The sequence below is a fragment of the Sapajus apella genome, unplaced genomic scaffold (genome assembly GCF_009761245.1).
Source record: "Sapajus apella isolate SASKATOON/1434 unplaced genomic scaffold, GSC_monkey_1.0 scaffold42, whole genome shotgun sequence".
Taxonomy (NCBI): domain Eukaryota; kingdom Metazoa; phylum Chordata; class Mammalia; order Primates; family Cebidae; genus Sapajus; species Sapajus apella.
In genome coordinates, this window is record NW_022436982.1 from 14,128,791 (window position 1) to 14,154,321 (window position 25,531).

Here is a 25,531-nt window from a genome sequence, read left to right on the forward strand (position 1 = left end):
GGGGAATGGCTTTGAAGAGTTTTAACAGATAAATATGTCTATGGACACCTTTAATAAATGCTTAGTTCCTATGGGGGATACATAGATGTCTGAGATTTCTTGTCAAGGAAGAGTTCATAACATAGTAGAGAAACAGAAATAAAAAGTAAGTTGGTGATCATGGCAGGCTATAAACCTCTTACAGTAGAGGGAGAGAGAGAGGAGACAGAAAGAGAGGAAAGGGAAATTAATTTCATCTGGGAAAATCTTGGAATGATTCATGAAAGTGGTGAGAGTTAAAAAATGGATGGAAATTGGACAGACTTTTACAGGGAAATGAGCCACAGATAGTATTGCAGGTAAGTAATAAAGAATTACTAACTCCTTTCCCTCCATGTGTGTGAGCGTATGTGCATATGTACATATATGTGTTTTGGGATAAGGAAAGGAATTGTAGGGGGAAATACCTGCCTGGGAAAATTGGTTGCAGCCATATTTTTAAGGCTGTAAAAGCCACAAAAACTTATTTTCACTCTAAACATGTCAAAGAAATAACATTGTGGGAAGAAGGAGAGAGCGAATAGAGAGACTGTGTTTATATCTTATTCCTGTCTGTGTAAGCACACCCTTGAAAGAGGAAAGCTTGTTATTATCCATCAAAATCTTTCTGGTGAAACAGCATGTCTGTCAATCTATTCCCACCCAATTTGAGGCCCTGCACACAGATCCATCCCTCACAGCAATGACCTTTCTTTAAAAGGCAAACCTGGCCTGACATCACTGATGTTTTGAATTCAGCATTCAGAGCTTTAGAGAAATTTCTCTCTGAAGGAGAGAAAGTGTGTCAGCCCTGAAGTGACAGCCTCCTGCATGCTGCTGAGAAGGATATGGGTTTTTGTGATAATTCATGGCAAGGGCAATTTCAGAGAACAGAAATGATCTGTTGGGTAAAAGCACAATTTATCTTCAAATTTTCTTCAAGGAGAGTCTACAAACAAGCAAGAAACTGAAATGGCTTATATTTTAGTTTGTGAGGAAAATAAGTATTTAAGAAGATTTATAGGCATTTGACTGTTAGTTATACAAAGTGGCCAGAACTCCTTGCATTCTGATTAGCTGTATGCCTAGAAGAAGTTGCTTGATAGCAGTGATTGGACTGCTGTACGTCATTTCCATGGTGATCTGATATGCATCATCCCATTTAATCGTCCTAGCATCCATAGGAAGGATGATCACAAAGCTATCAGTGGAGAAGCTGTAGCCAGAGAGGCCAATGCCTTTCCCAAGATCACACAGGTAGGCAGACGCAGAAACAAGACACTGATTAAATGATCTGACAGAGGTCCAGTGTCCTGTGCATTTCAAAGTCACCTCTTTAGGGATTCTTTTCTTCTTCTTTCAAAAGAGAAGACTGGACAAGAATAATTGCTTCAGAAATTGTTTGCAGACTAGAAAATTTTGTATTTGTGATTCATAATCAAAAATTAGTGCAAAGTCTCCTTTCTTTCAGAACCAATATAAGGAGCCAAAGATCGAGGTGTGGGGTATATCCAGAGCCGTGGGGTGCTTGGGCCACTGGGGTGTCCTCCACTGTCCCCACCCCCATGCTGCTCTCTACTTGACCTCAAAACTGTCACCAGAACTCACCCAAAAAATACTCATCCATCCCACCTCTATCCTAAGCCCCATCTCTTCCACATCCTTCATTGTCACTATGTTTTTAAAACACATTTATTTTTTGCCACGATGTTTAAAAACCACACCGTGTTTATGTGAAGAATTTATTCCAATATATAAAATATGTCCCTGTTTTTCTCTTACAGCCATAAACTCACAAATTAAAATATGCACAATCATAGCCCCAAATATTAATTGTAACTATGTGCATAGTCTATGTGAAGCAAATAAATTTTAAGTCTAAAATGATAATTTTATAATCATCAATCACCAGTACAAGATATTCTTAAAATGGCAGAATTTCCAGATAGCTTGGTCTTTACAAATGAATGTGAATGTAAATTGTATTCGTACCGGAGCTAAGGTAATCTCTAGGAGTTGGGGAATTACAACGTCCAAGCATTTTTTATGTCCTTGGTAACTTGTCCCTCTGTCCATATCTTTGCGGCGTGGAGCTTGAATACTTAAACCATTCTTTTCACCAGTGTCCATGAGGAGCATATAAAAAACTATACAAAATAGAAAGAATAGAGTGTTTTTTTCTCACCTTCAAGCACTGTATATTTCTTATTTTCCTTGTATAGTTTCGTGCCTGTTCAAATTTAGCCTGAAAATTCCAATTTATGCTTAATATATGAAAAAGACCATATTCCAGGAAATGCACTTTCAGATTTCAGAAATCACAGAATGAGAATATTAATATAGCCATTTACCTAGAAAATTTTCAATGCAAAAAAAGTAGCATTAATGATGACAAATAGTCTATATAAGGAATTCATTATTCATTAAGCAAAACATGACCAATGTCTTGTTTTTTTAAAAAAAAAAAAAAAGTTTTATGTTTCAAGCATATTGCTTACATAAAAATATAGAGAAAATATGCATAAGCCAAGGTCAAGTGAGGAAAGCAGTGAGGACTATAATTTAAATTTATACATGCTAGAATTGGAAATAGAGGGCAGCACAATGAATCGGAACACAGACTTTGAATGTAGACTGAATTCAAATCTCAGCTTTTTCACATACTGTCATATGCATTGGGCAAGTGATTGAATACTTCCCTTTCTCACTTCCCTCAGTTTTCCCATCGGTAACATAGGGGTGAAAACAAAACTGACCTCATAGGTTTACTATAAGGATTCAACGAGTAAATCTATGCAAAATACGTAGACCCTGCCAGGCACTAGTAAACAATAAATGTTACCTTTAAAAATTACCAACAAGTCTATTTAGGCTGGATGTTCTCATCCCTCAGGCTTCTACCTGCATTCGCATGAATTGAACTGTCCTAATAACTTGATTTATTGACTTCCAGAAAAGAGCAGAAATCAGCAATTCTAGCATCATCTCTCCCCACCACCACAAATGCCAGTACTTCTATCAGCATTTCTAACACTGCACCTTATTCTCAACATGTAAATCTTTTCTCTTTCATTGGGAGATGCCATTACTCACTAAGCTGTAAGTTCACAACTGAGATGTTGAGGTGAACAGGAATGTCTTTAGTTGTGAGGTGTGTCAGACGCAGTTTATTATTCACAATGACTCAAGTGCCTAATTTCATCAACTTACTTTTAAAAATAAGAATAATTTCAAAGTGATCTCAATACCATCAGTCCCACTCAACTGAGGTCCAACAAGCTACCTCAAGTAGGAAGGAGGTAAAGATGTAAAATTCTACTGAATCCTACAATCTGTAGATTAAACACATCACATGATGGGTATATCAATGCACAAGTGTCACACATGTCAATGTCATCATGTTTTGCAGAAAAAAAATTTAAAGTTGACAACTGCTGTCCTAAGCAACATGTTAATAGAGATATGTTACAAGATCTTTTCAGACTGGAAACACATACACAGATGTTCATAGTTATTTTGAGTAAATATATCTTACAGAGAGAAAGCTCAGACATGACAAGTCTGCCTACTCCAAAGGATGGGAGAGTTTGGGGCTGTTATCCTGGACACAGTGTCTGTGGCAATAAGCCCTTCTCTATCATCTGGCACATCTGGATCAGGCTCACTTGCAGACCCATCCACAGCAAACACCCTGCATACAGAAAAATATACCCCAAAGGATCTGTGCTCAATTTGCTACCATTTTAGGTACATTTCCTTCAATTATTCAGTTTTAATGGTGGTAGCCATTAAGTGTGGAGTATCAGGGACTTGTCAAAAAATAAGCTAAATATACTTGATGCAAACAAGATTAATAAAAAAATGAAAACATCTCGCCTGAATAATGGATCCTTTGATCTCCGCAGATAGTTCAGTGGGAAAGAGAGATTATATATAATATTTTTATACTATAGAGAATGAGTTTAGTAAAATGCAGGTATGAGTAAGACAAATATTTATAACGTTTAAATAGGTAGCATTTAGACCTTCATATGAATAGGATCATGACAACTTACATTTGATATACAAAGAGCATTCAAAAGCAGTAGCTACTAAATTAAAATTTACTGGTTTTTATCACTGAATAAATTCACTAATTTTTTTATAAAGCAGATGATTGATGAATTCATTCAGATCTGTTTCAAAAAAAAGAATACCATCTCTAGAAGCAGAACCTTGCAATCATGCTGCATGAAAAATCATAGCATCACAATCTCATATAAGCCATTCTCAAAGCCAAATTAAACAACAAAGCAAGCAATCAAACAACCTCTATTTTGTCAATGTAAGCAGGACCGGACCTGTAGGCATAACTACTGGTTAAGTGGCCTCTGCATTAGTGTACTTGGCTCTCAGAGGAGTATGCAGTATACAGTAAGCTTGGAAAATTGACCCTGTTATTTTGGTACACTGCCAGCTGGTGTCAGCCCTATGCAGGTCATGGATGCTAAACTCATACAGGCTGAGCTTTGTCACCAACCCTCTCTGCTCTGGCCCCTGCCAGACAGATGACTAGACCCATCTTCACTGAGATCGCTCTGCTCCCTCTAATACTAACCAGCAATACCTACTAAAGTCTGCTGGAGTATTTCCCCTTCTGGTCCCAGGTCCAGCTGTGCTGACCCAGCTGGTAGGAGAAGAGAGAATGCGTGTGTAAGCCTAAAAGCTGGGACATCTAGTCTCTGTCCTACCTGGAAAGGCTCAGGCATATTCCAGCTCTCTCCACCCTGCAGCTTCCACCTCCCTGAAGCCAAGCCAGTCTCTTCCTATACCCTGACTTGGGAATTTAACACTCCTAAGACTCACACACTCTTCCTCTCTCTCCCAATGACTGCCCCTTCCACTGAGTCAGAACCTACCCTACTGTGTGGGAGCTATACTCTTAGTAGGCCTACTGATGTTGATGCTGATTTTATTTAAAGAAAAACAAAGACACATTTTGGCACAATTGATGGGATTTCCTGGTGGATTGGATGTGGGAGAAAAGGAGAAGAAAAGAAATAAGCAGTAAGTTTTAGCTTGAACAGCTGAGTAGAATGATAATGCCGTTCTCTACTGGAAGATATATGGAAGATTAACACGTTTGGGAATAGACGTAATTCCCAACATGTCACTTTCATAGTCTAAACACATATATGTTAAGTATTAGAAAATGTTTAACTCCATCCCTACTAAAAATATAGAAATTACCTGGGCGTATTGGCACGTGCCTGTAGTCCCAGCTACTCGGGAGGCTGAGGCAGGAGAATCGCTTGAACCCAGGAGGTGGAGGTTGTAGTGAGCCACGATCGCACTACTGCACTCCAGCCTGAGTAACAGAGCAAGACTCCATCCCCCTCCAAAAAAAAAAGTTTAAGCAACTCAAACAAGAAATGTAAAGATGTTTTGTAATACCTAAATTTGTGACTGAACTAATCCCAACAGCAGAGAAAGAAAGACTTCTTTGAAAGTGAATTTTCGTTTTGTTAAGTTTGTTATGACATTGAATGGAAACGGTGAGTTGGCAGTTGCAATTGGATCTGCATGTTTGGAGGAGACAATTTCAGAATTAGAGATCCTGTTGCTGGAATTTAAGGCCAAGGGATTATGTGAGAACACAGGAGGGCTGAGTTCCCAAGACTGAGAAGTCAGTAAGGTAGAAGGACAACCATGAGAGAATCAACAGGAGTAAGGCAGATGCTGAGATGTCACATAGATATGTGGACAGGGAAGTGGCCACCAACTTTACATCTGTGTGGTCTTTGGTGACTTGGTCTGGACCAGAGCAGAACCACTAGCCTGATACATCAACCTCCTAACTATTCTCCCATTCCCCACTTTTGATCCCCTGCCAAACTCCACAGCAACCAAAGCCAACTTTTACAACACATCAAATCCTATCAGTCATTTGCTTTAAAACTTTAATTTGCTTACCTTTGGAACTTAGAATAGAATATAACTCCCAGGGATGGAATTAGGATAAGGTGAGGATGGCACTCAGGCACAAAATTTAAGGGGGTGTCCAAAATCTTGATCATCAAAGTAAATAATATTTCAATGCAGTAGTTAAACAAATTTACAGACTATAGCTCATGAACCAGCTGCTTGTTCTTGAAAATAAAGTTTTATTGAAACCAGGACCAGGACTAGGGTAAGATGAGTAGGGAAGATTTAAGTGCAAGGTAAGAGCCTATCTTTACTTAAAATCTTTACATTTTGTTCATTGTGCATTTTATTTTGCACTAATTTTGATTTTTTGAAATATTGCATTATGTCACTTATCTGTAATACTGAGTTTTTTGGTACTGCCTTAAATTTTGTCCAGGAGACATCCTTATCCTGGCTCTGCCAACCCCATATCAAGGTCTATACTTTCCAGTCAACTTGTGTAGCTTTTATGGCCAGAAAACATAAATATTAGTTAATGCTTTCAAAATTTTTTAAACAACTAAAAATAAAAGTCATATGAAGGTGTTTTTTGTAGCAATAGAGAGAGAAAGGCAGCCAAATTTAATATCTGAAAAGATAAAGATTCAACTTATTTTCCAAACGAATCTGCTCTTCTTTATGCAGTGAATACTCAGCAAGGCACATGGATTAATAACAGCAGGAGAGCCATTTTTAGATAAAACTGATGATGCTTTTATGGAAAGGTTCCAGGCAGATTAAAATTGTATAAGACATAATGCTTTTTGACTGCTTAAATATGTTATGATCATAATTTTATTTTGTGATTTCAACAGAGAAAAAGATTTTCCTTATTTATTAGGTTATCAACTGAAAGAACCAGGCAGCTTTAATTTCTTCATTCATCTAATAAACTCAAGTTACTATGCTGAAGCATGAAGGATCTTAGAAATCCATTCACAAACATATTTTTAAGAAGGCATATGGTTTGAGGCTTGATTAACAGAATAAATATTTGTAGGCTTTCCAAGTTAACATAAAAATGTTTTCTTTCTCTTAGTCTTTCCTCCCTCTACTGTGCCTTATGTTTTAAAGGTTGGTTTGCTTCCTCTGTGGATATAACATTGTGAATAAATGAATTCAACAGAGCTTATAAACTATGGACCCTCATCTTAGTTTTATATTACAGGAGATGTGTCTATCTCAGTTTCCCTATGTCAGACTTAAGAATTGCTAAGGCAAAATGTTGTCATCATTACAAATGGAAAAACGTTATCCAGATATTGCCAATATGACCCATATATCTGTACAAGACTATTGGTAAGAAAAACACCTGAGTGAATCTCATACGCATACACAGCCCCAAAATATCTGCCTCCCTGGGCAGTTGTAATTTTCTGTCCTCTGACCAGATGATAGCTAGCAGCCAGTAGGATACACCAGGCTTGTTCAAATGGCAGCTGGGCAGAGGTATAAGGGACCATCTGGAGGCTTCTTGAGGCCTAGGCTGAAAACTTCCGCCATATTCTGTTGGTCAAACCAGCACAAGTCACAAGATTAACACAAAACAAGGGGAAGGAAAATAAACTTTACCTACTGACATAGGGACCTGAAAAGTCACCATTGCAAAAGGACTTTATTATAGGGAAGAGAAGAATTGCAGCCATTTTGTAAACTACCACAATTAACTAACAAAGTTAGAAAATCCACTCAATGAACTATAATAAAGTGGTACGTTTTAACAAGGTTTTTACTGGGGAGGAAAGGGAGTGAAGATCTGTGGGAGAGAATCTTTATATTAGGGGAAAATAAACCACTTGCAAATGCAGAATAGCGATCATCTGATAAGACCATGGAGAAATTGAAGCAGATTATGTTTCCATCTGTCTGGGATGATGATGATTGACTTGCCCTATTCTTCGTATTTATGTGAAACTGAAATAAACTGAAATTCTTGGCCGAAGCTTAGAGTGATTCAGGATTTGTTCAGAGGTAGAAATTCTGACCTGGCTACCCGCCATCTCCAAGTTTATACAGCTAATTGCTTCAGTTGGAGATTCTTATCATTTTATTTTCTTATACTCTTCAGACACTGTTTATTGAGTGTCAGTAGAGATCCAGGAATTTTACCAATGTCATCTTATTTGAGTTGATGATTAAACAACCTTCTGAGGTAGCCATCATCCACATTTTGAGGCTTAGAGCTCTCCAGTAACTAGTGAAGGCCACAGAACTCATCAGTGGTAGAGCCGGGACTCTTTAAAATATTTTCTCTTATTCTAAGTGTCATCCCGTAGATTTACCCTTTTGAATTATGCTTTATTTTTAATATTTAATAGTAGAAATAAAAATGTCACACTCTAACTCACTGGGAAATAATTATTCCATTACAAAAAAAAAAATAGAAATTACCTTAGATCCCCCAGGATGTTTAAATGCTTATTTGTGGATTTTTTATTCAGTAGTGAGAGCAAGTAAAAAGAAAGTTTTAGAATCATCTGCCAAATGAATATTCATTGGCAATAAAGGCAAATTCAACTTACTAAAATTTGATTTCCTGTGAAACTGCTTAGGAATGTGTGTATTGACTATAAGTGGGCTCAATTGGAGGAAAATAACCTTTTTCTCTAACTCGGTGCTCTCCAGTGGTCTGAAAGTCTGTGCCCACAGAGAGGTTAACAATTATCCAATCTCACCTGACCTATAACCTCGAGCCTGCAGGGAGGAGAGCCAGACAGCCCTGAGTATGGCCCCAGCTTTATAAAGTACTGTATCTGAGGCCTTGGCCTATTTACTCCTCTCGCTGAGCCTCTCTTTCTCCAGCAGGAAAATGGATTGAGAATGGAGCTATAAATATTAAATGAATAATACATTTAAATCAAGTAATTTGAATGCTAAGTGCTATTGATTTCTCTCTCACTGTACATTTTTCAACAGAAGCTAGCACGAAATAAAGCATAGCAAGCAAACTACCCCCCAGTACAGGCGGACTTCACTGGTTGATTGTTCTTTTGCATTTGTGTATCCACACCTGTCCTCTCCCACTGTGTATTTATAAAACAACAAACTGCGATGGAAAAGGACATTTTACCAACACGGGTTCTAACCTCAGCCCTGCTCACTGAGTAAATGGCTATCTTTACGCCATCCAGTTGCTCCATCACTTTGAGCTTCATTTCCTTCTAGCTGTTCAACAAAGATGCTAAGATGATTCTAATCATTCTAAAACTAGGAAACAACTATGTAAAAACACCACACACTGTGCCTGGTACTTCTCCAGGCCTTTGTTTCCTTTGGTATTTACAAGGGAGTGCACCCATTTCCAAAATGACCAGTCAGGTAAAAAAGAAGACTTTTTCACACTCGTTTGTTTTGGGTTTTTCTGCTTCCCCCTTGTGTGTTTTTTCAAGGTGAATGCAACCACCCTCGAGATTACCAAAGCCTACAGAGGGGCAACAGTTAGAACAAACACAGTTGGGCAACATTGGTGCCTGTTGCCCAGAGCAGACCTCTGGCACCCTGCCCAGTCTCGTCCCACTGAATAGAGTTGGACCATCTGCAGTGACATTCAAATCTTTTTCCTGAAGAGCTTGAACTAATTGAGAACTTGTCAGTGAGAGTTAAGTGCTTTGTGCTGCCTTCTGCTCTGTTCTTTGCCTGTGCCAGAACCCATTTCAGTGGTACCAGGCTGTTAGTTGGATGGGCTAGATGGGTCATTTTGGAATTCCTCCTTTCTATCAGTTAGCATTTAATACTAATGCTATTAGTATTATTTGAATATTATTTAAGGCTTTCAAAATGCATACCCTTTGGAAGCTGGAAGATATTATTCCAAATAATTATTCCAAATATTCCAAATAATTATTCCAAATAATATATTCCAGCTTCCAAAGGGTAAGTATTTTGAAAGCCTTAAATCAATGATTCTTAACCTTTTTAGGGTCATGGACACTTTTAAGGCTCTGTTGGAAGTTATGGACACCCTTCCCCCTCTGCCTCGAAAGTTTATATACACACAAAACTTGACAGTGTCAGAAATTTCACAAACTGTCCCCCCCACCTAAATTCAGACTATAGATGCCAAATTAAAAACCCTAGCACTGGCCAGGTGCAGTGCCTCACACCTGGAATCTTAGCATTTTGGGAGGCCGAGGCAGGTAGATCACTTGAGATCAGAAGTTTAGGAACAGCCTAGCCAACATGGTAAAACCCCGTCTTTACTAAAAATACGAAAATTAGCTGGGCATGGTTGTGGTGCCTGTAATCCCAGCTACTCAGGAGGCTAAGGCAGGAGAATCACTTGAACCCAGGAGGCAAAGTTTGCAGTGAGCCGAGATTACACCACTTCACTCCTCCACTCCAGCCTTGGTGACAGAGTGAGACGCCATCTAAAAACAAAACTAAAAAAAAGAGCCCTAGCACTAAATAGCATGTGTATCTATAAATGTCTGTGTGGTGATGAATATTGTCCACCAATAAGCCAATACCAAGCAGCAGTCAACAAATGGCTACTCTTGTCTAAAGCAACTTTGTGTTTAATGAACTAAATTATTGTTGTTGATTTGCCCTCAGGGGTTGCTGGTAAAGTAGGGAAGGGAGGAGATCTTAATAAATAAAATAGATATTTTGTATTACATGTATTTAATAAGTAGCAATGGGGACAAGAGTGTAAACACCAAGAAAATTAACCATGTCAAAAAATAAACACCAGTAGTAGGTGTTAACCTGCTAAGGCAACATATACCTATTACATACAATCAAAACGTACATGCATAGTTGTTATGACTACACAGGAGAATGCCCATATCCTGAGAAGATAAACATATGAAACGTTTAAGGGCAAAGAGGTCGTGGCATCTGCAGTTTATTTTTAAATTACGTAGAATTATTAATATGGACATATTGATAAAGCAAACATAGAAAATATTAAAAATGATTCTAGTGGTGGAACTACAGCTATTCTGAACTTTTCCTATGTTTGAAGTTTTTCATTAGAAGAACTTGAAGAATGAACACACATTATTTTGAGAGAAATGTCAATGTGAGTAGTCTTTCACTTTGGAACTGGATTTTATTTCTTTGGTAAGTGTCATTCTCCTGTAAATCCAACATATTTTTTGTTGTGATTTAATTAAATCCTTTCCAAAGCTATCCAATGTTTCTATAATTTAATAATATAGTAAACTTTCAGTGATGATATCATGCAATATTGTATGATTATTATCAGCATTTAAGATGCTCTCTGGGCAGTAACCTTGTACTATGGGACTTGCTACAAGACAAAATGCCCACCAGAACCATCTTGAGAAGTTTGTAATGGCTAAAGCCAAAATTTCAGAGCCAGCAGTAATTAGGGGAAAAAAAGCTTTTTCAACAGGATATTTCTCGTGTCATTTTCCCCTAATTCTACAACAGATTTTTAATTCCAACACTGAAAATTGTCCTGACCATTTGGCCAAGAAGTTGGTGCTGACTGTAATATCAGCACCTCCTGGCTTCATTTGACAGTAATGCAGTGAGGACTTCCAGAGCCCACCTTTTCCATCTCTGTGACTGTGAGGCTATATCTGTTTTCAATAGTGCACAATTTCCATTGTTCTATTGACAGATAACAGATAAGATATGTCCTAGGAGACCAAAGCTACTATCTGGAACCAGAGTTTTTATTTAAAGAGTGAATCTCTATCATCATCAATCCATTACTACTTCATCAGCAAAAATTGAGTTGTAACCTTACTTAATGGTAGATCTCAATTTCATCTCTATTTTTCTATTTTGTACTTTATAAGATTAGATAACTTTTAATGAGATTAGAAGGATGCCTGATATTGAAAACAATCGCTTATTTTTTAATCATGTACTTTTTCTTCAAAGCAATACTAATGATTAAAGCTCTAGGTTTCCCTAAATCATTCTGTAAAGATTCAATGACTTCTATTTTCTGAATACATTTTGTTCTGTCCCACATAGAGGGTGAATTCAGAGTATTTTATGTTTACTTGGGGAAAGCAAAGAGATTTGCCTTAGAACAGGCAAGTAAAGTCATTAAGAGGCTATGGTTTCAAGTTAGATTGTCTGCATTTTAATCCTAGTACCTTCCATACTATCTGTATTGTTGTGGACAAGTTAGTTAGCCTCACTTAGCCTTTTACCCCTAATCTTTAAAATGGGTATATTTGCATCCATTGAGGTACAGATAAATAAACAAATATAGGGCTTAATAGCAATGGAAAAGCCATAGGCAAAAAATGGGCCATGACATAAAATTATAAAACATCTAGGAAAAAAAACAGAAAATCTTCAGCATCCAATACTAGGCAAGGAGTTCTTAGACTTGCTACCTAAAACTGACCCATAAAGGGAAAATTTGATAAATTCAGCCTCATCAAAATTAAAAAACTTTTACTCGGTCAAAAACCATTTTCAGAGAATGAAAGTACACATTAAAGACAGAGAGAAGATGTTTGCAAACCACATATCTGACCAAGGATTTTATCTAGAATATATAAGAAACTCACAAAACATAACATTAAAGAAACAAACAGTCCAATTAGAAAATGGCAAAAGATATGCACAAACATTTCACTGAAGAGATACACAAATGGCAAATAAGCACATGAAAAGATATTCAACATCGTAAACCATTACAGAAGTTCACGCTAATACTACAGTAAAGTTGAGCACCTGTAATCCCAGTGATTTGAGAGGCCCAGGTGGGAGCATTACTTGAGCCCAGGAGTTCAAGACCAGCCTGGGAAACATGGTGAGATGCTGTCTTTATAAAAATAAAAATGAAAATAAATAACTTTGATATTATAATGAGATATCACTGCACCTTTATAATGGATAAAATTTTTAAGTAACAATAATGTCAAATGCTGACAAAGCAGAAACACTTCATCACTCACACATTGCTGGTAAGAATGTAAAATGCTATAGCACTCTGGAAAATAGTTTCCAGTTTTTTTAATAAAAAATTGTCTTATTGTATAATCCAGCAGTTGTACTCCTGGGCATATATCCCAGATAAATGAAACATGTTTACACAGAAACTTGTACCTGAATATTCATAGCAGCTTTACTGACAATAGCCCAAAATGGGAAACTATCCACATGCCTTTTAACATGCAAAGGTCATTAAACTATGGTGTATCCATACCATGAAATATTACTAAACAATAAAAAGGAACAAACTGTTGATACATATAATGATCTGGATGCACTCTAAGGAAATTATACGAAATGGAAAAAAGCAAACCTGAAAAGTATACATATGACACTATTCCATTTACATATCATCTATGAAATAATTACAGAAATGAAAAACAGATTAGTGGTTGCCAGGGATTAGCAGGTGGGGTGGGAATGGGTGTAGACATAAAAGGATAGCACAGGGGAGTCTTGTGATGTTGGTACAGTTAAGTGTCTTGATTGCAATGGTGGTTACATGCAGCTACACGTATAATTAAACTGCATAGAACTACACACACACAATGCACAAACATAAATAGGTGCACACATAACTGGTGAAATCTGAATGTGTTCCATAGATTGTACCAATGTCAACTTCCTAGTTTTAATATTGTACTATAGTTGTGCAAGCTGTTATCATTGGAAGAGGTTGGGTTAACCACACTCAGCCTTTTACCCCAATCATTAAAATGTTTAAATCAATAAACAGGACCACCCTGTTTATTGTTTTTGCAACTACCTGTGAATCTGTAATTATTTCCACATAAAAAGTTCTTAAAAATGTTTCCTATGAATACCTGCCACCTAGGATTACAAATGAGCATTTAGCACAGTATTTCAACTGTAGTTAGTGCTCAGTAAAGGTCGGAAAGGATTTTATATATTAACTGCTGCTGTTGCTACTTAATTGGAAGAATGTGTCTTAGAAGTGAGATTTAGGCTAGAATATACAGTCCGTGAAAGCAAGGATTTGTTCTATTTTAGTCTCTGTTTTATCCCTGCACCTAGAAAAATATAACACATATAAGATGCTTATTAAGCATGCGTGTCATAAAGAATGAATGAGGATTTTTTTAAATGCCATGAAGAAGGATACTTGACAAATGAAGCAAGAAGGACTAACATGGTAATATCCTGGGTAGGCACAGATAAAATGGCAATTTGCCTGGACTGCCTATGACAGCAAAGGATGGCAGGTGGGGTGCGGGGAATGAGCTGAGATATTGAGGATAAGTTTGAGTCTTGATTTGACTCACTCTACCCTAAACTGCATCAGCCTCAGGTGCCTTGAGAAGGTAACTGTCCTCGTGTCAAGCCCCACTAGTGGGACTCCTAGTCCTTACCACGCACTCTGTTTTCCAAGGTGGCCAGGTGTCTGACGGACAACACCCACTGGAACTGATTCTTACTGCCACATTCTCCACTTGACTTCATGGTGGGCCTATTCCATTCAACACTTTAACCAGCTGAAAGAGATGACCTCTACTGTACTCACCTCAGCCATTAGTAGTACAGGTTCAACTGGACCACCAAAAGAAAGACTGGCTTTTTCAGATTGAAAGACCCGTACAACAGTGTCTGGGCACAGAGCCTCAGGGACTAAGCCAGAGAGTGTTTTAATAACACCACTCTGTGTTAGTCAGATAGTTTCTGTTGACCGTGCCCTAGGCCCCAACACTGAACGTAGTCACCTCAATTCTTTTGTGCCTCATGGTGAGTTTCCTGCATGTTAGAGAATTCTACTTCCTTGCAAAGTCTAGTCTCACCGCTTGTAACCAGCAATCGAAACTCCTATGTTTGCAGAGTGTCTGTGAGGTGGCAGCACACTGGTAGGAAAATATGAAGTATAAAGATGTGTAATATGTAAGACCCCCTCACTCAAGGAGTTTGCAAGCCCAACGAAGCAGACAAAATGACAAACACGAGCAGTCGGGAGGTTCTGAAATGATGACTTTAACTAATTTAGGAGTTCGGAGAAGGGAGGATTGATATTGCTGCATTTCCACAGGACTGAGGAAATAGTGGCCCGGTCAGAGCACTCATCCCAGATACCTGGGAGGAGACTGATTCCAGAAGCAGTGGGTCATTCACAGTAACAAATGCCAAGAGGAAAGTGACACAATTCAGTGTTGGACCGAGAGGAAGCTATTTACCTCCAGCTTCATTATGGATGAGCATATGGGCTCATGAAAAATATATAAGATCTTATTTAACTTATTTATTATTAAACATGCATTTACTGAGCATCGAGCACCACTATGCTAGGTACTGTGGAATAATATCAAATGGAATAGGCATGGTCTGTGCCTTCAGAAGGGTGCTCAGTAGTGAAAAAAAGAGAGAGACAAATGATACAAAAGAATGAACTAGGGAGGAAATGGGGAGGAGGGGACACACAGTGGGAATGGAATGCCAGGCAGTGTTTGAAATGAACTTGCTGTGTCCCACTTTTATAACTCATCTTCGTGACATGAATGATTTTAGCTTCCTCTTGGCCTCCCTTGGGAAAGAAGAGCAGATCAAGGAATGAGACTGGTTCTCATTATCAGTGCATTTTCAAAAGAAAATGTTACATGCTTGATATTTGTGCCCGTTATTTTTCCCCAAGTTTACTTACATTTGCATTTATATTATTAAATATTTAAATTGATCTCATATGATGTTTTTGCTGCCTGGAAATTCCAAAACTAAATTCGGCAAATTTGGCATCTGTATTTTTCTGCCTATATGGAAATTTTATCAGAGTCCTTTGGAATCAGGTACTGATATGGTAACCGTTGAAATTTCTGAGATCAGAAGTTAAAATGTGATGAAGAATGAATCGACTATATTAATGAGGCTGCACTGTTGTAGCTAGAAGACCATAAGTATGAAAAGTTATATGTATCAAAGTCACTATTTACATTCAAATTGTAGGGTTTTGTTCTCTTTGAGGATCAAGGTTTCTCCTTTTTTGAAAATTGGCAAAAAAAATTGTTACCATTAATATTATAAAAAATTAAATTATGCCTTCAATTATTATCAGTTTTAAAATTCATCTTAAATATCTAGTGCCCTTTGCTCATTCAATTCTGTTAATATATGTGTTGTTTGTAATTTTATAGACATAGGTTTGTTCTTTATATTTTTTATAGTCTTTGCCAGCTTCTCTCCAAACAAGAATAGATGCTAAATCTAGGATTAATAAATGTATGATAAAGTGTGATTACAAACACAATGATTAGACCACAGATAATCCTCTTAAGTGTATTCTTAAGTGTAACACTATTTTAAGTGATCTAATAATAACTACCTTTTCTATCTAGTTAATTTAATGATATAACATATTTATTCTGAAATGCAGGTTCCATAAAGACAGATATTTTTGCCAATTTGGGCCACACCTAAATCCCAGGAACCTAAAAGAATCCCTGGCCATATATAAGTGTGTGATAAATATTATCAAATCATTACTATTAAATGAATGAATGAATGTTCTTTATTCAAAACTTGCTATTCAGACTCTCTCACTGATGCTTTAAACACTGAGTGATTATTTTCATTTTTTGAGCTTGTTCTTTCCCTGAAACAAAGAAACAGCACTAGTCCTTAAAGTGTCAGAAGTAAAGACCCAGCCCAAACTTCCAATAAACTAAATATTGAAGTGTCTCATGACCGCAGTGATAACTGAGACCACCAGGGGGCCCCTCTTTTCCCACCTACTGCTGAGCTATCAACTCTTTAATACAAGTCAGCTTGATATATGGAGCAACTCATTTGCAGTTTTACTTAAACCTATGCCGTTCTGAAGGCATAAAAAGTGCCTCCATGACCTTCAAGAGACACAAATAATAATAGTAAATCATGACAATAGTAAGCGAGTCTAAATAACGATGCTGGAAGAGAAAAAATTGCCTCTGCCACTTCCTCTGCTCCCAGATACTAGCTTTTTGTACAAAATAAACACAAAAGCTTTCATTCTAAATTCACAACAATCACTTGCCACTATTTTCTCACCTCCATTGGAAGTCAGAGCTCATAAACAGTTCTGGTTTTTCCCTACTTTTTTTATTTTATTTTATTTTATTCTATTTTTTGAGACTGGCTCTTGCTCAGTTGTCCAGGCTGGAGTGCAAAGACATGATTGTGGCTCACTGCAACCTCTCCCTCCCCATTTCAAATGATTCTCCTGCTTCAGCCTTCCAAGTAGCTGGGATTACAGGCACCTGCCACTATGCCTGGTTAATATTTGTATTTTTAGTAGAGGTGGAGTTTCACCATGTGGCTAGGCTGGTCTCGAACTCCCAGCCTCAAATGATCTGCCCGCCTTGGCCTCCCAAAGGGCTGGGATTACAGGCCTGAGCCACTGCACCTGGCCTAATTTTTGTATTTTTTTTAATTTTGTGTTTCTAATAAGTATTTATTAAACATGCAGCTTTTGGTGAATGATTATTGTGTATTCTTTATTTTTTTCTTTTTTTTAATTAGAGTGGCTAAACTGGCATTTTTTTTCCTTTTTTTTATTGCATTTTAGGTTTTGGGGTACATGTGAAGAACATGCAAGATTGTTGCATAGGTACACACATGGCAGTGTGATTTGCTGCCTTCCTCTTCATCACCTATATCTGGCATTTCTCCCCATGCTATCTCTCCCCAAGTCCCCACCCCCCGCTGTCCCTCCCCTATTTCCCCCCGACAGACCCCAGTGTGTGATGCTCCCCTCCCTGTGTCCATGTGATGTACACAAAATATTTTTTACTGTATTTGGAGTTGTACTGTCTGCAGTCTGCTCACAGGTCGCTGCAAGGAAAATGCCACTTTCTCGTTTCCCCAATGCTTAGGAAGGCTCTGGAGCCCAGCTGTCGGAGTTCGTATCTGAGCTCTGCCACTTGCTGGCTATGCAGCCTTGGACAAATTGTCCAACTCCATCGGCTTCAGGGTCCTCATGTGTTAAAGGAAGAGTAAATGCCTATAATCCCTATTATTGTGAGGATTCAATAAGTGAGGTAGTATATATATAACACTTGGCACACATTGAGCCACAAATATTACCTGGTATTACTGAAATCTGCCTCATTTGCTACAAAGTATTCTGTAGTTTGTTCCACACCAGCATTTGTTGGACCGTTTTAAAAACTCACATCCTCTAAGCTTGTCCAACCCCCAGCTCACGGGGCACAAGCGGCCCAGGATGGCTTTGAATGTCGCCTAGCACAAATTCTTAAACTTTCTTAAAACATTATGAGTTCTTTTTTAATTCATCAGCTGTTGCTAGTGTTAGTGTATTTTATGTGTGGCCCAAGACAGTTCTTCATCCAGTGGCTCAGGGAAGCCAAAAGATTGGACACCTCCTGTCTTCGACACAGTCCTCAAAAGAAGTAAGGCAACCGAGACTTAATAGACGAGTGCATGTTGCCTTCTTTGCTAGTCAAAGGAAATTTGTGTGACTAATGCCAGAACAGCACTAACAGACTGTTTGATTGGCATATCAAAATTATTCATTAGCAATTGTGAGAATTGCTAAAACAGTACAACAAAGTAAATTAGGAACATCTGGATTTTTCAGGGGAAAAGATAGCAGTGGTCATAGTTGGGTTGTTAATTCCTAAATCAAGTGAATTAACACTGGTGCTTAGTATCCTCAGTACAGAAATAGCCTGAGGCCCTTCTTGCCTCTTTCTCCATTTGTAAGATGAGGATTACTGTCTTCTATGTACCTACTTAATAAGAAAGATTAATTAGTCCTTTAAGAGGTAGACTTAAATAATCACCATTACTATTAATTTAGCCAGTGGCACAAGCAACTGAGAAGCTCTGGTAACTGACACGGAAACACACAGTTCTGTTCTGCCTGGGTGCTCTCACTCACCCAGGCCACTTAATTGCGTTTTAAGTAGCCACAGTTAGGGACCATGGAAGGCACAGAGGTGAATCCTGTCCTCAAGGATCTTACAACTTCCAGTATTAGGGAGGCTAACTGAAGGAGTTAGGTATAAGATATTAAAATATTGCATATAGCTTATCAATTCTGTGACAGGCATTGAAAGAATTCATTTTTAAAAGTTTATGCTAATGTTCCAATGGAGTGCACAAGATAATGATTTGGGATGCCAGAAAAAAAAAAGTTAAGACTTCTATTTATTGTTATCTTTTTAAAACGAGGGAAGAAATTAGTCCATGTTTTTATAATGGTTGACAGTAGTACATGAATAGATAAGTAGCTAGGCTGGGAACAGTTGCTTACACCTATAATCTTAGCACTTTGGGAGGCTCAGGTGGGAGGATCACTTGATGCTAGGAGGTCAAGACAAGTCTGGGCAACATAGCAAGAATCTGGTCTCTAAAATTTTTTTTTCTTAATTAGCTGGACATCATAGTGCTTTCCTATAGTCCCAGCTACTTGGGAGGCTGAGGCAGGAGGATTGCTCGAACCCAGAAGTTTGAGGCTTCAGATAGCTCTAGTCCCACCACTGTACTCCAGCCTGGGCAACAGAGCAAGCCTCTATGTCTTAAAAAACTAAACTAAAATAAAAGAGTACATGAAGATTCACATTATATGTGTTACTTGTTGAGAATGTAGAATGTTTCTGACAATGGTATATGATCAAGAAATTTTAGAGACTCTGATTACAGTTGTGTAGATTTAACTTGTCAGTTAAGTTCTGCTTCATGAAGTCACCCTGGCCCCTTTCCCTTACTGAGTATTTCAAATTGTTCTTCAACTGTCTCTAAGCAATTTCTCTTCTATTCCTCCCATGTTGGCGAACATATCTATTCTTCTCAATTTTTTTTCTACTATCTCAAGCATTTCATGATCCTGAGGGTTATTCAAACAGATCATCAAAAGGCTTTGCTTCCACACTGTGAGCTTCCATTACCACACTTCTTATTTAGATCATTTCTACCCCTTCTATTCATCACAATGTATTTCTTTAAACCAGAACTGTAAAATGGGTATTCCTGGACCCTGGGCTGTCCTCTTCAGCACTTCATTGTTCTCTGAGATTCCTTCTTTACAGAAGGAGCATGATTGTGGGATAATTACCCAGCAACCAGGCAAAGTAATTTGAATTTAAATTTCTGTTTCTTTCTCTAGGAATATATTTAATCTCTCCTCCCTTAATGTTTTAGGAAATATGTAAAGACACAGTAAAAGGAGGGAGAGAGAGATGAGTTTCCATCGGACTAAGAGGTGGTAGGATCTCTTTCCTTTTAGACTGCAGATTTGTGGTCTCTGCACCTTGTACCTAGTCTTCCCAGTAGGCTTTGAGGTTTATTCATCTTTAACCAGGAGAGACATTTTGAATGTTTTTGTTTATTACAGTAATGTATTGAAAGAAAAAGGAGACATCATTTTACACTTTGATGTTAGTTTTTTTAAATGAATATCAGTCATTTAAATCATTCGTCATCAAATCTTTCTGAATTCTAAGACATTAAAATTCATGTCCATTGGAATATTGGATTCCTATTTTAATCAAGGGCATATTTGTTTCAGATTTTTTTTGACAAAATAATTATATGTTTAAGTTTATTTCTATAGACTTATTAATGCTTCCAGGTCCTTGGCATAAGGCATTTTAGGCACATTTTGCAGGAGTCGGTGGAATATTAAAGTGGTGGAAGTTGATGGCTGTTACTTAGCTTTGGTGACAAATTGCTTATTGTTCTTCTGTATCTGATGCCACATCATTGACCAGAAAAACCATCCCTTATTTTACACACTTATCTTTTGGCCTATGAAGTCTTCATGGTGACCCATTTGATTATGTGGTTTGTAAATGGATAATTACCAGTCAGAGTGAACCATGGACATGATAGTATCCTCTTACTGAGTGGCCCTGAGGCAGCTGGACTGCAGTATTGACCTAATTTTTATGTGTGTGAGGTGGGACTAAGGGCATCTATGTGGTGAAAGGCTATATACAAAGTTCCATCCAAACTTACTTTATAGTCAGCAAAATCATTTCTGGCTTTTGAGGATCAAAGGAAGAAAGATGATTTAAGGACTTGGGACTGATTTATAGCTTGAAAATGCTATCTAAATGAGCTATGCATTTTATTATCTGGGGTAGCAGCATAAATGGATACTTTCAAAACACCTATGAAATAAGTAGCAAAATTCCTATGTAGAAATGGGATTTCCACCAGGAAGGACAATAGAGATTAACAGCATCTTCCAGTTGCTCAATTTAAGTGCATTCACCATATGACTAATTTGGAGTTATTGAGAAGAGAGATGGTTTAAATCGAATAAAGGCTTGAATTACAGAATACTTTCTTGTAAATGGAAAATGGCCTGCAAAAGTCTGGCTTTCGTGAATGGAGAGGGGAGTCTGCATTGGCACGCCAAAGCCCTGACCTGAACTTCACGATGCACTTTATGAATTCTCCTAAACAGTCCTCAAAGAATTGCTGTGTGTGCACTATGGGTTGGCTTAAAAGATTTTTTCCTATAGCTATCGGAAATTTATTTATAAAAGCATTCATTAAGTTATTTATTTATTTATAGGAATTTGTTAAGCTATTCTGCAGCACACTGACCACCAGGAATTGGGCTTTCATAATGGTACAGCCCAAATGAGTGGTATTTTGGTGTGTTTAAAATTAAAGGAGTTAAAAAGCAAAATGCATCATAAGAACGCCAAGAGTAATCCTTAAAGTCATGTTAGTGCTCTTTTGAAGAAGGCGTCTTCTGTAACATCCCATGGGTTAGAATAAACTTGCCAGCTATTCAATGGCCCTAAAAATAAGTTCACAACACTAGGCCAACCCAAAACCCACTAGCTATACATATGAAAATCATTTCTTTGTCACCTTCGCTAGTTACTTCCAGTGTAATTAAACCCCTTTAAAATTAAATTTGTAATGCAATCAACTGCACGTTGTCATGACTGTGAGGCTGCTTCAGGATGCAATTAGAGCAAGGCTAAGTCAGGTGAACCTTGAATTATCAGTAGATGTGGGTGAGCCCCTAGAAATGGGCAATTACCATAATAGTCACACTTCTTATCTCTTTTGCAACAGGGCTACATAAAAGGAAAGTAGAGGGGTGTTTTAATGGCCTCCGCTGCCATTTGTGTGTATCCCTAAATTTACCCGTTATACCCTGATGTATATTCATGTCTGCAGATCACACTTGAAAGAAAACTAATGATGTCAACTGCAGACATTAAACAGTGGGAAATTTTGTAAAGAATTTCAGACCTTTCTCTGCACTCAATTTTTTCTTTGTAGAATCTATATACAAGGCATTTTCCATCCACTTTTTATGTATTATGATCCTCCTTGCTTATGAGAGAAAAAGGAATTCAATAGAGTAGATATTTTTTTCTTCCTTTCAGATCAAAAAACAGGTTTGGATTTTTTTTTCCTTCCTTAAATAATTTAGTTAGATATATTTTTTAAAATTCAAACTCAGCTGGTGATGTTTCTGCCCTTATAAAGCCCACCCCTTTCTCTCCCCACCTTCATCCTGTCCCTTCGTGTTCTATCACTGTGGTATCAATTCCAGCTCATAATTATTGGCCTTCCATTTAGCCACAAGGTGTAAAGTTGCTAACTGATGAGGAGTGCTCTGACGGTTCATCTCAATGTATGTCTACAGGCTGAGCTACTGCCCTGGAAAATTTCCCTGAGGGATTGCTCTATAGAATGTGAGGCCATTTGTTGAGCTGTCTGATGTGGAAGGAAAGAAAAGGAGAGGACCTGCCAGAGAGAAGCAGGATTTCAGAGGAAAGTGGGAAATCAAAGGACAGTTTCCTGTCCACTCCACTTCCACAACAGGCTCTGGGGAACTAGGGCATCAGGATATTTCCCTATTAGCGTTTTTAGAGAAGTCACTGAGAGAGAGCTTCCAACCCAAGAGGTATGGCAAATATAGAGATGCCCACAGGCTATGCTCAGAAATTACCACCAACCCAGAACCCTTCTATGCCTGAGACTTGCAAGTTCTTCAAGAGCCTATAAAAATGCTTGGAACCAGAAGGGGAAAAAACACATTGGTATTGACTCCAGAATCCAAAAATGTGTCTATAAAAATCAAAATTATTAAATGTCGAATTCAATATCCACAAAATATTTAACATCAGCCTCATTATGTATTAAATTGCATCTTCTTAAAAATCCATTACAAGTGAAAACAAATTGTAGATTCAATCTTTTCACTTTGTAAGATTTTGAGCATGCTAATACTAAATTAAATGAATGGCACATAGCCAATAATTTGAAATTCAAAATTATAAGAACCCCTTCTATTTTTTTTTTACACAGAGCTGTATATTTTAGGTGAACTGTATATTTTAAATGGGGTATGGGGAGATCTTAATATCTTTATATGACATGTGTGGTAGACCCTAAAAGAGAAAGCCTAGAGCATATGAAGGTTTTTAAATAGCTCTGCATCTGGCTACTCTTCTCTAAGTGTATAGTTATTCCTGAAGACATCTGCTCAGACCCTAATGGGGAGGACCAGAAGGGGAAGTGTACCAGTTTGTTCTTGCTGTCTGCACCTGTAGTTGAGGTGAAGTGATGAAGGTAGTGTCTAAGCATGAGGAAATGTTCACCAGGCACCTGTATCTCGTTGGAGAGATCCCAGGGTAGTGCCTGATTCTGGCAAAGGAGAGTTCCTATTGAGTTAAGGAAGTAAAAGCTGTCCAGGTAGGTCATGTGGGTAGAATTCCACTCTCCCCTTGTCTGCGTTGCATTCATTACCAGCAGATTGCCAGGCCTTTATGTGCGCTTGTGTTCTAATCCGCATTTCCCAACTGAACAGAGACTTCTATTTTTAGAATAGAAAACTCGAGGTGGTGGGAACAGAAGAAAAGATGGGTTATCTGATTTCCCTGTAGGATAACCCTAGTCTTTAATTCAGTGGCCTAACTTCTGTGAGCTTTATTTTATTCGTAATACTTAGAGCAATGAGTGCTGACTTCCTCCGAAACATATAGAAAATGACATTTCTTTGCAATCCCATCTCCCAGTAACAACAACTAATAATAATTTGGTATCATTCTTGCAGAACTTTTTTTCTTTACAGGCACTAAAGTATTTGTAATTTATTTTTCTTTATGAAATGAAACAATAAATATTTATAAAGGTTTAATTTTTTGGCTATCAATATATCTTAGATATTTTTCATATCAGTACATGTGAATTACCTCATTCATTTTAATGATCACATGGTACTCCACTGCATGGCTGGGCCACAGTTGACTTAACTGTTCTGTATTGCTAGGCATTCAGGTTGGCCATTCAACTTTGACCTTTCAGAAGAATGAATCATGTACCTAAATAAACCATTATATATTAGCTAGAAATTTATATCCTCAGTCCCCTGTTTTGGCTTAACTCATCCCAGGAGCAGAAAGAACGAAATCTTCCCCTATACTGATGCTTGTTATTAAATGTAAATGTCATATGTGATTCCTCACTTATTTATTTCTTTGTCTTTTGTCTTTGCCTTTTCCTCTTATGCAGCCATCTGCAGCCAGGGACAAGGATGAACCGACTCTACCGGTAGGAAGCAGTGGCTTTGTCTGTACCTGCTCGTGTGCCTGTGGAGAGTGGGGGGCGGGGGTGGGAGTAAGAGGGGTTTGTGTGCTGAAATAATCACTCTTTCCCTTGGAAAACTTAAATAGTCTAACCCCTGATATGTACTTCTACTCCATGCTACGATTAGTGATAACTGAATTCTGACATTCACTGACTCATGTTTTCTGGGACTAGGTTTCAAAAGTTCGAATTTCCTATTCCATTTGGTATGAACTTTCTTAGGCATTGGAAGAGTGAGATATTTCCAAATTGCATTCCAAGGGATGCTGAACTAGTATTTGGGGGTGGTGTGGATCTAATGCTCAGTATCTGTTTTCTTTGTGTATATGCAGGCACATCCTCTGATTGGAAATTTCTTTTGGCCTCATCAAAAAAAATGCTGAATGAGACCTATATGCTTAATATGTATACTTACTTCCCAAAAGAATGCTTTCAGTATTTCTCGAGATATAATCTTTTTCAGATGAAGATCTCCACAGCAGAGTTCTTCCAGTTTCCAAGAATAAGGACAATAGAGGTTATGACAAATTATTACTGATAAACACATTTTTAGTTCCTATTTAATTAGCACATCACAATTCAAATTTTGCAGCATGGTAAAGAAACAACCTTCAACATTTTTGTGTTCAGCCATCAAACAATGATTACATTTCCATTCTGTTCAGGTCTCCTAAGCTTGCTCCTAAAATATTTTGAACCTTAATCATCTGAATCCTCTATAATAACACAATACATTCAGAAAGGTTTAAGATTTTCAAGGCTAAAACAATTCATAATAAAGATACATATGACCCTGTCTTTCCTCTTGTAATGCTCAGAGCAAAGACATGACATTCACTGAGAGCCCATAGAATACACCTGATCCAGTACCAGAAGCAGGATACAGACTCAATCTCTTCTACTGAGGAGCTATAATCTGGTTCACCATTGAGACACCAGTAATCCCCACTGATTCTTTTCCAACCCTATTGAATTGGCAATATGATTTCCAATAGAATATTATAATGAATCACACTAAGGAAGCCAGATTTCTTCGGTTACCTCAGAGTGAGATTTTACCCATACTTTCTACGGGTTTCACATT

At 37.8% G+C, this 25,531-nt stretch overlaps 1 protein-coding gene across 3 annotated transcripts in view; it reads left to right on the forward strand.

Annotated features, from left to right (window-relative positions):
* Positions 1-25,531, forward strand: part of SLC24A2 (solute carrier family 24 member 2) — a 271,295-nt gene that overhangs the window by 132,035 nt on the left and 113,729 nt on the right. For all 3 annotated transcript variants that reach the window (XM_032300096.1, XM_032300094.1, XM_032300095.1), the window contains exon 3: positions 24,373-24,411. In XM_032300096.1, coding sequence (XP_032155987.1) covers positions 24,373-24,411 — 39 coding nt within the window. The remainder of the gene's footprint in view (positions 1-24,372; positions 24,412-25,531) is intronic.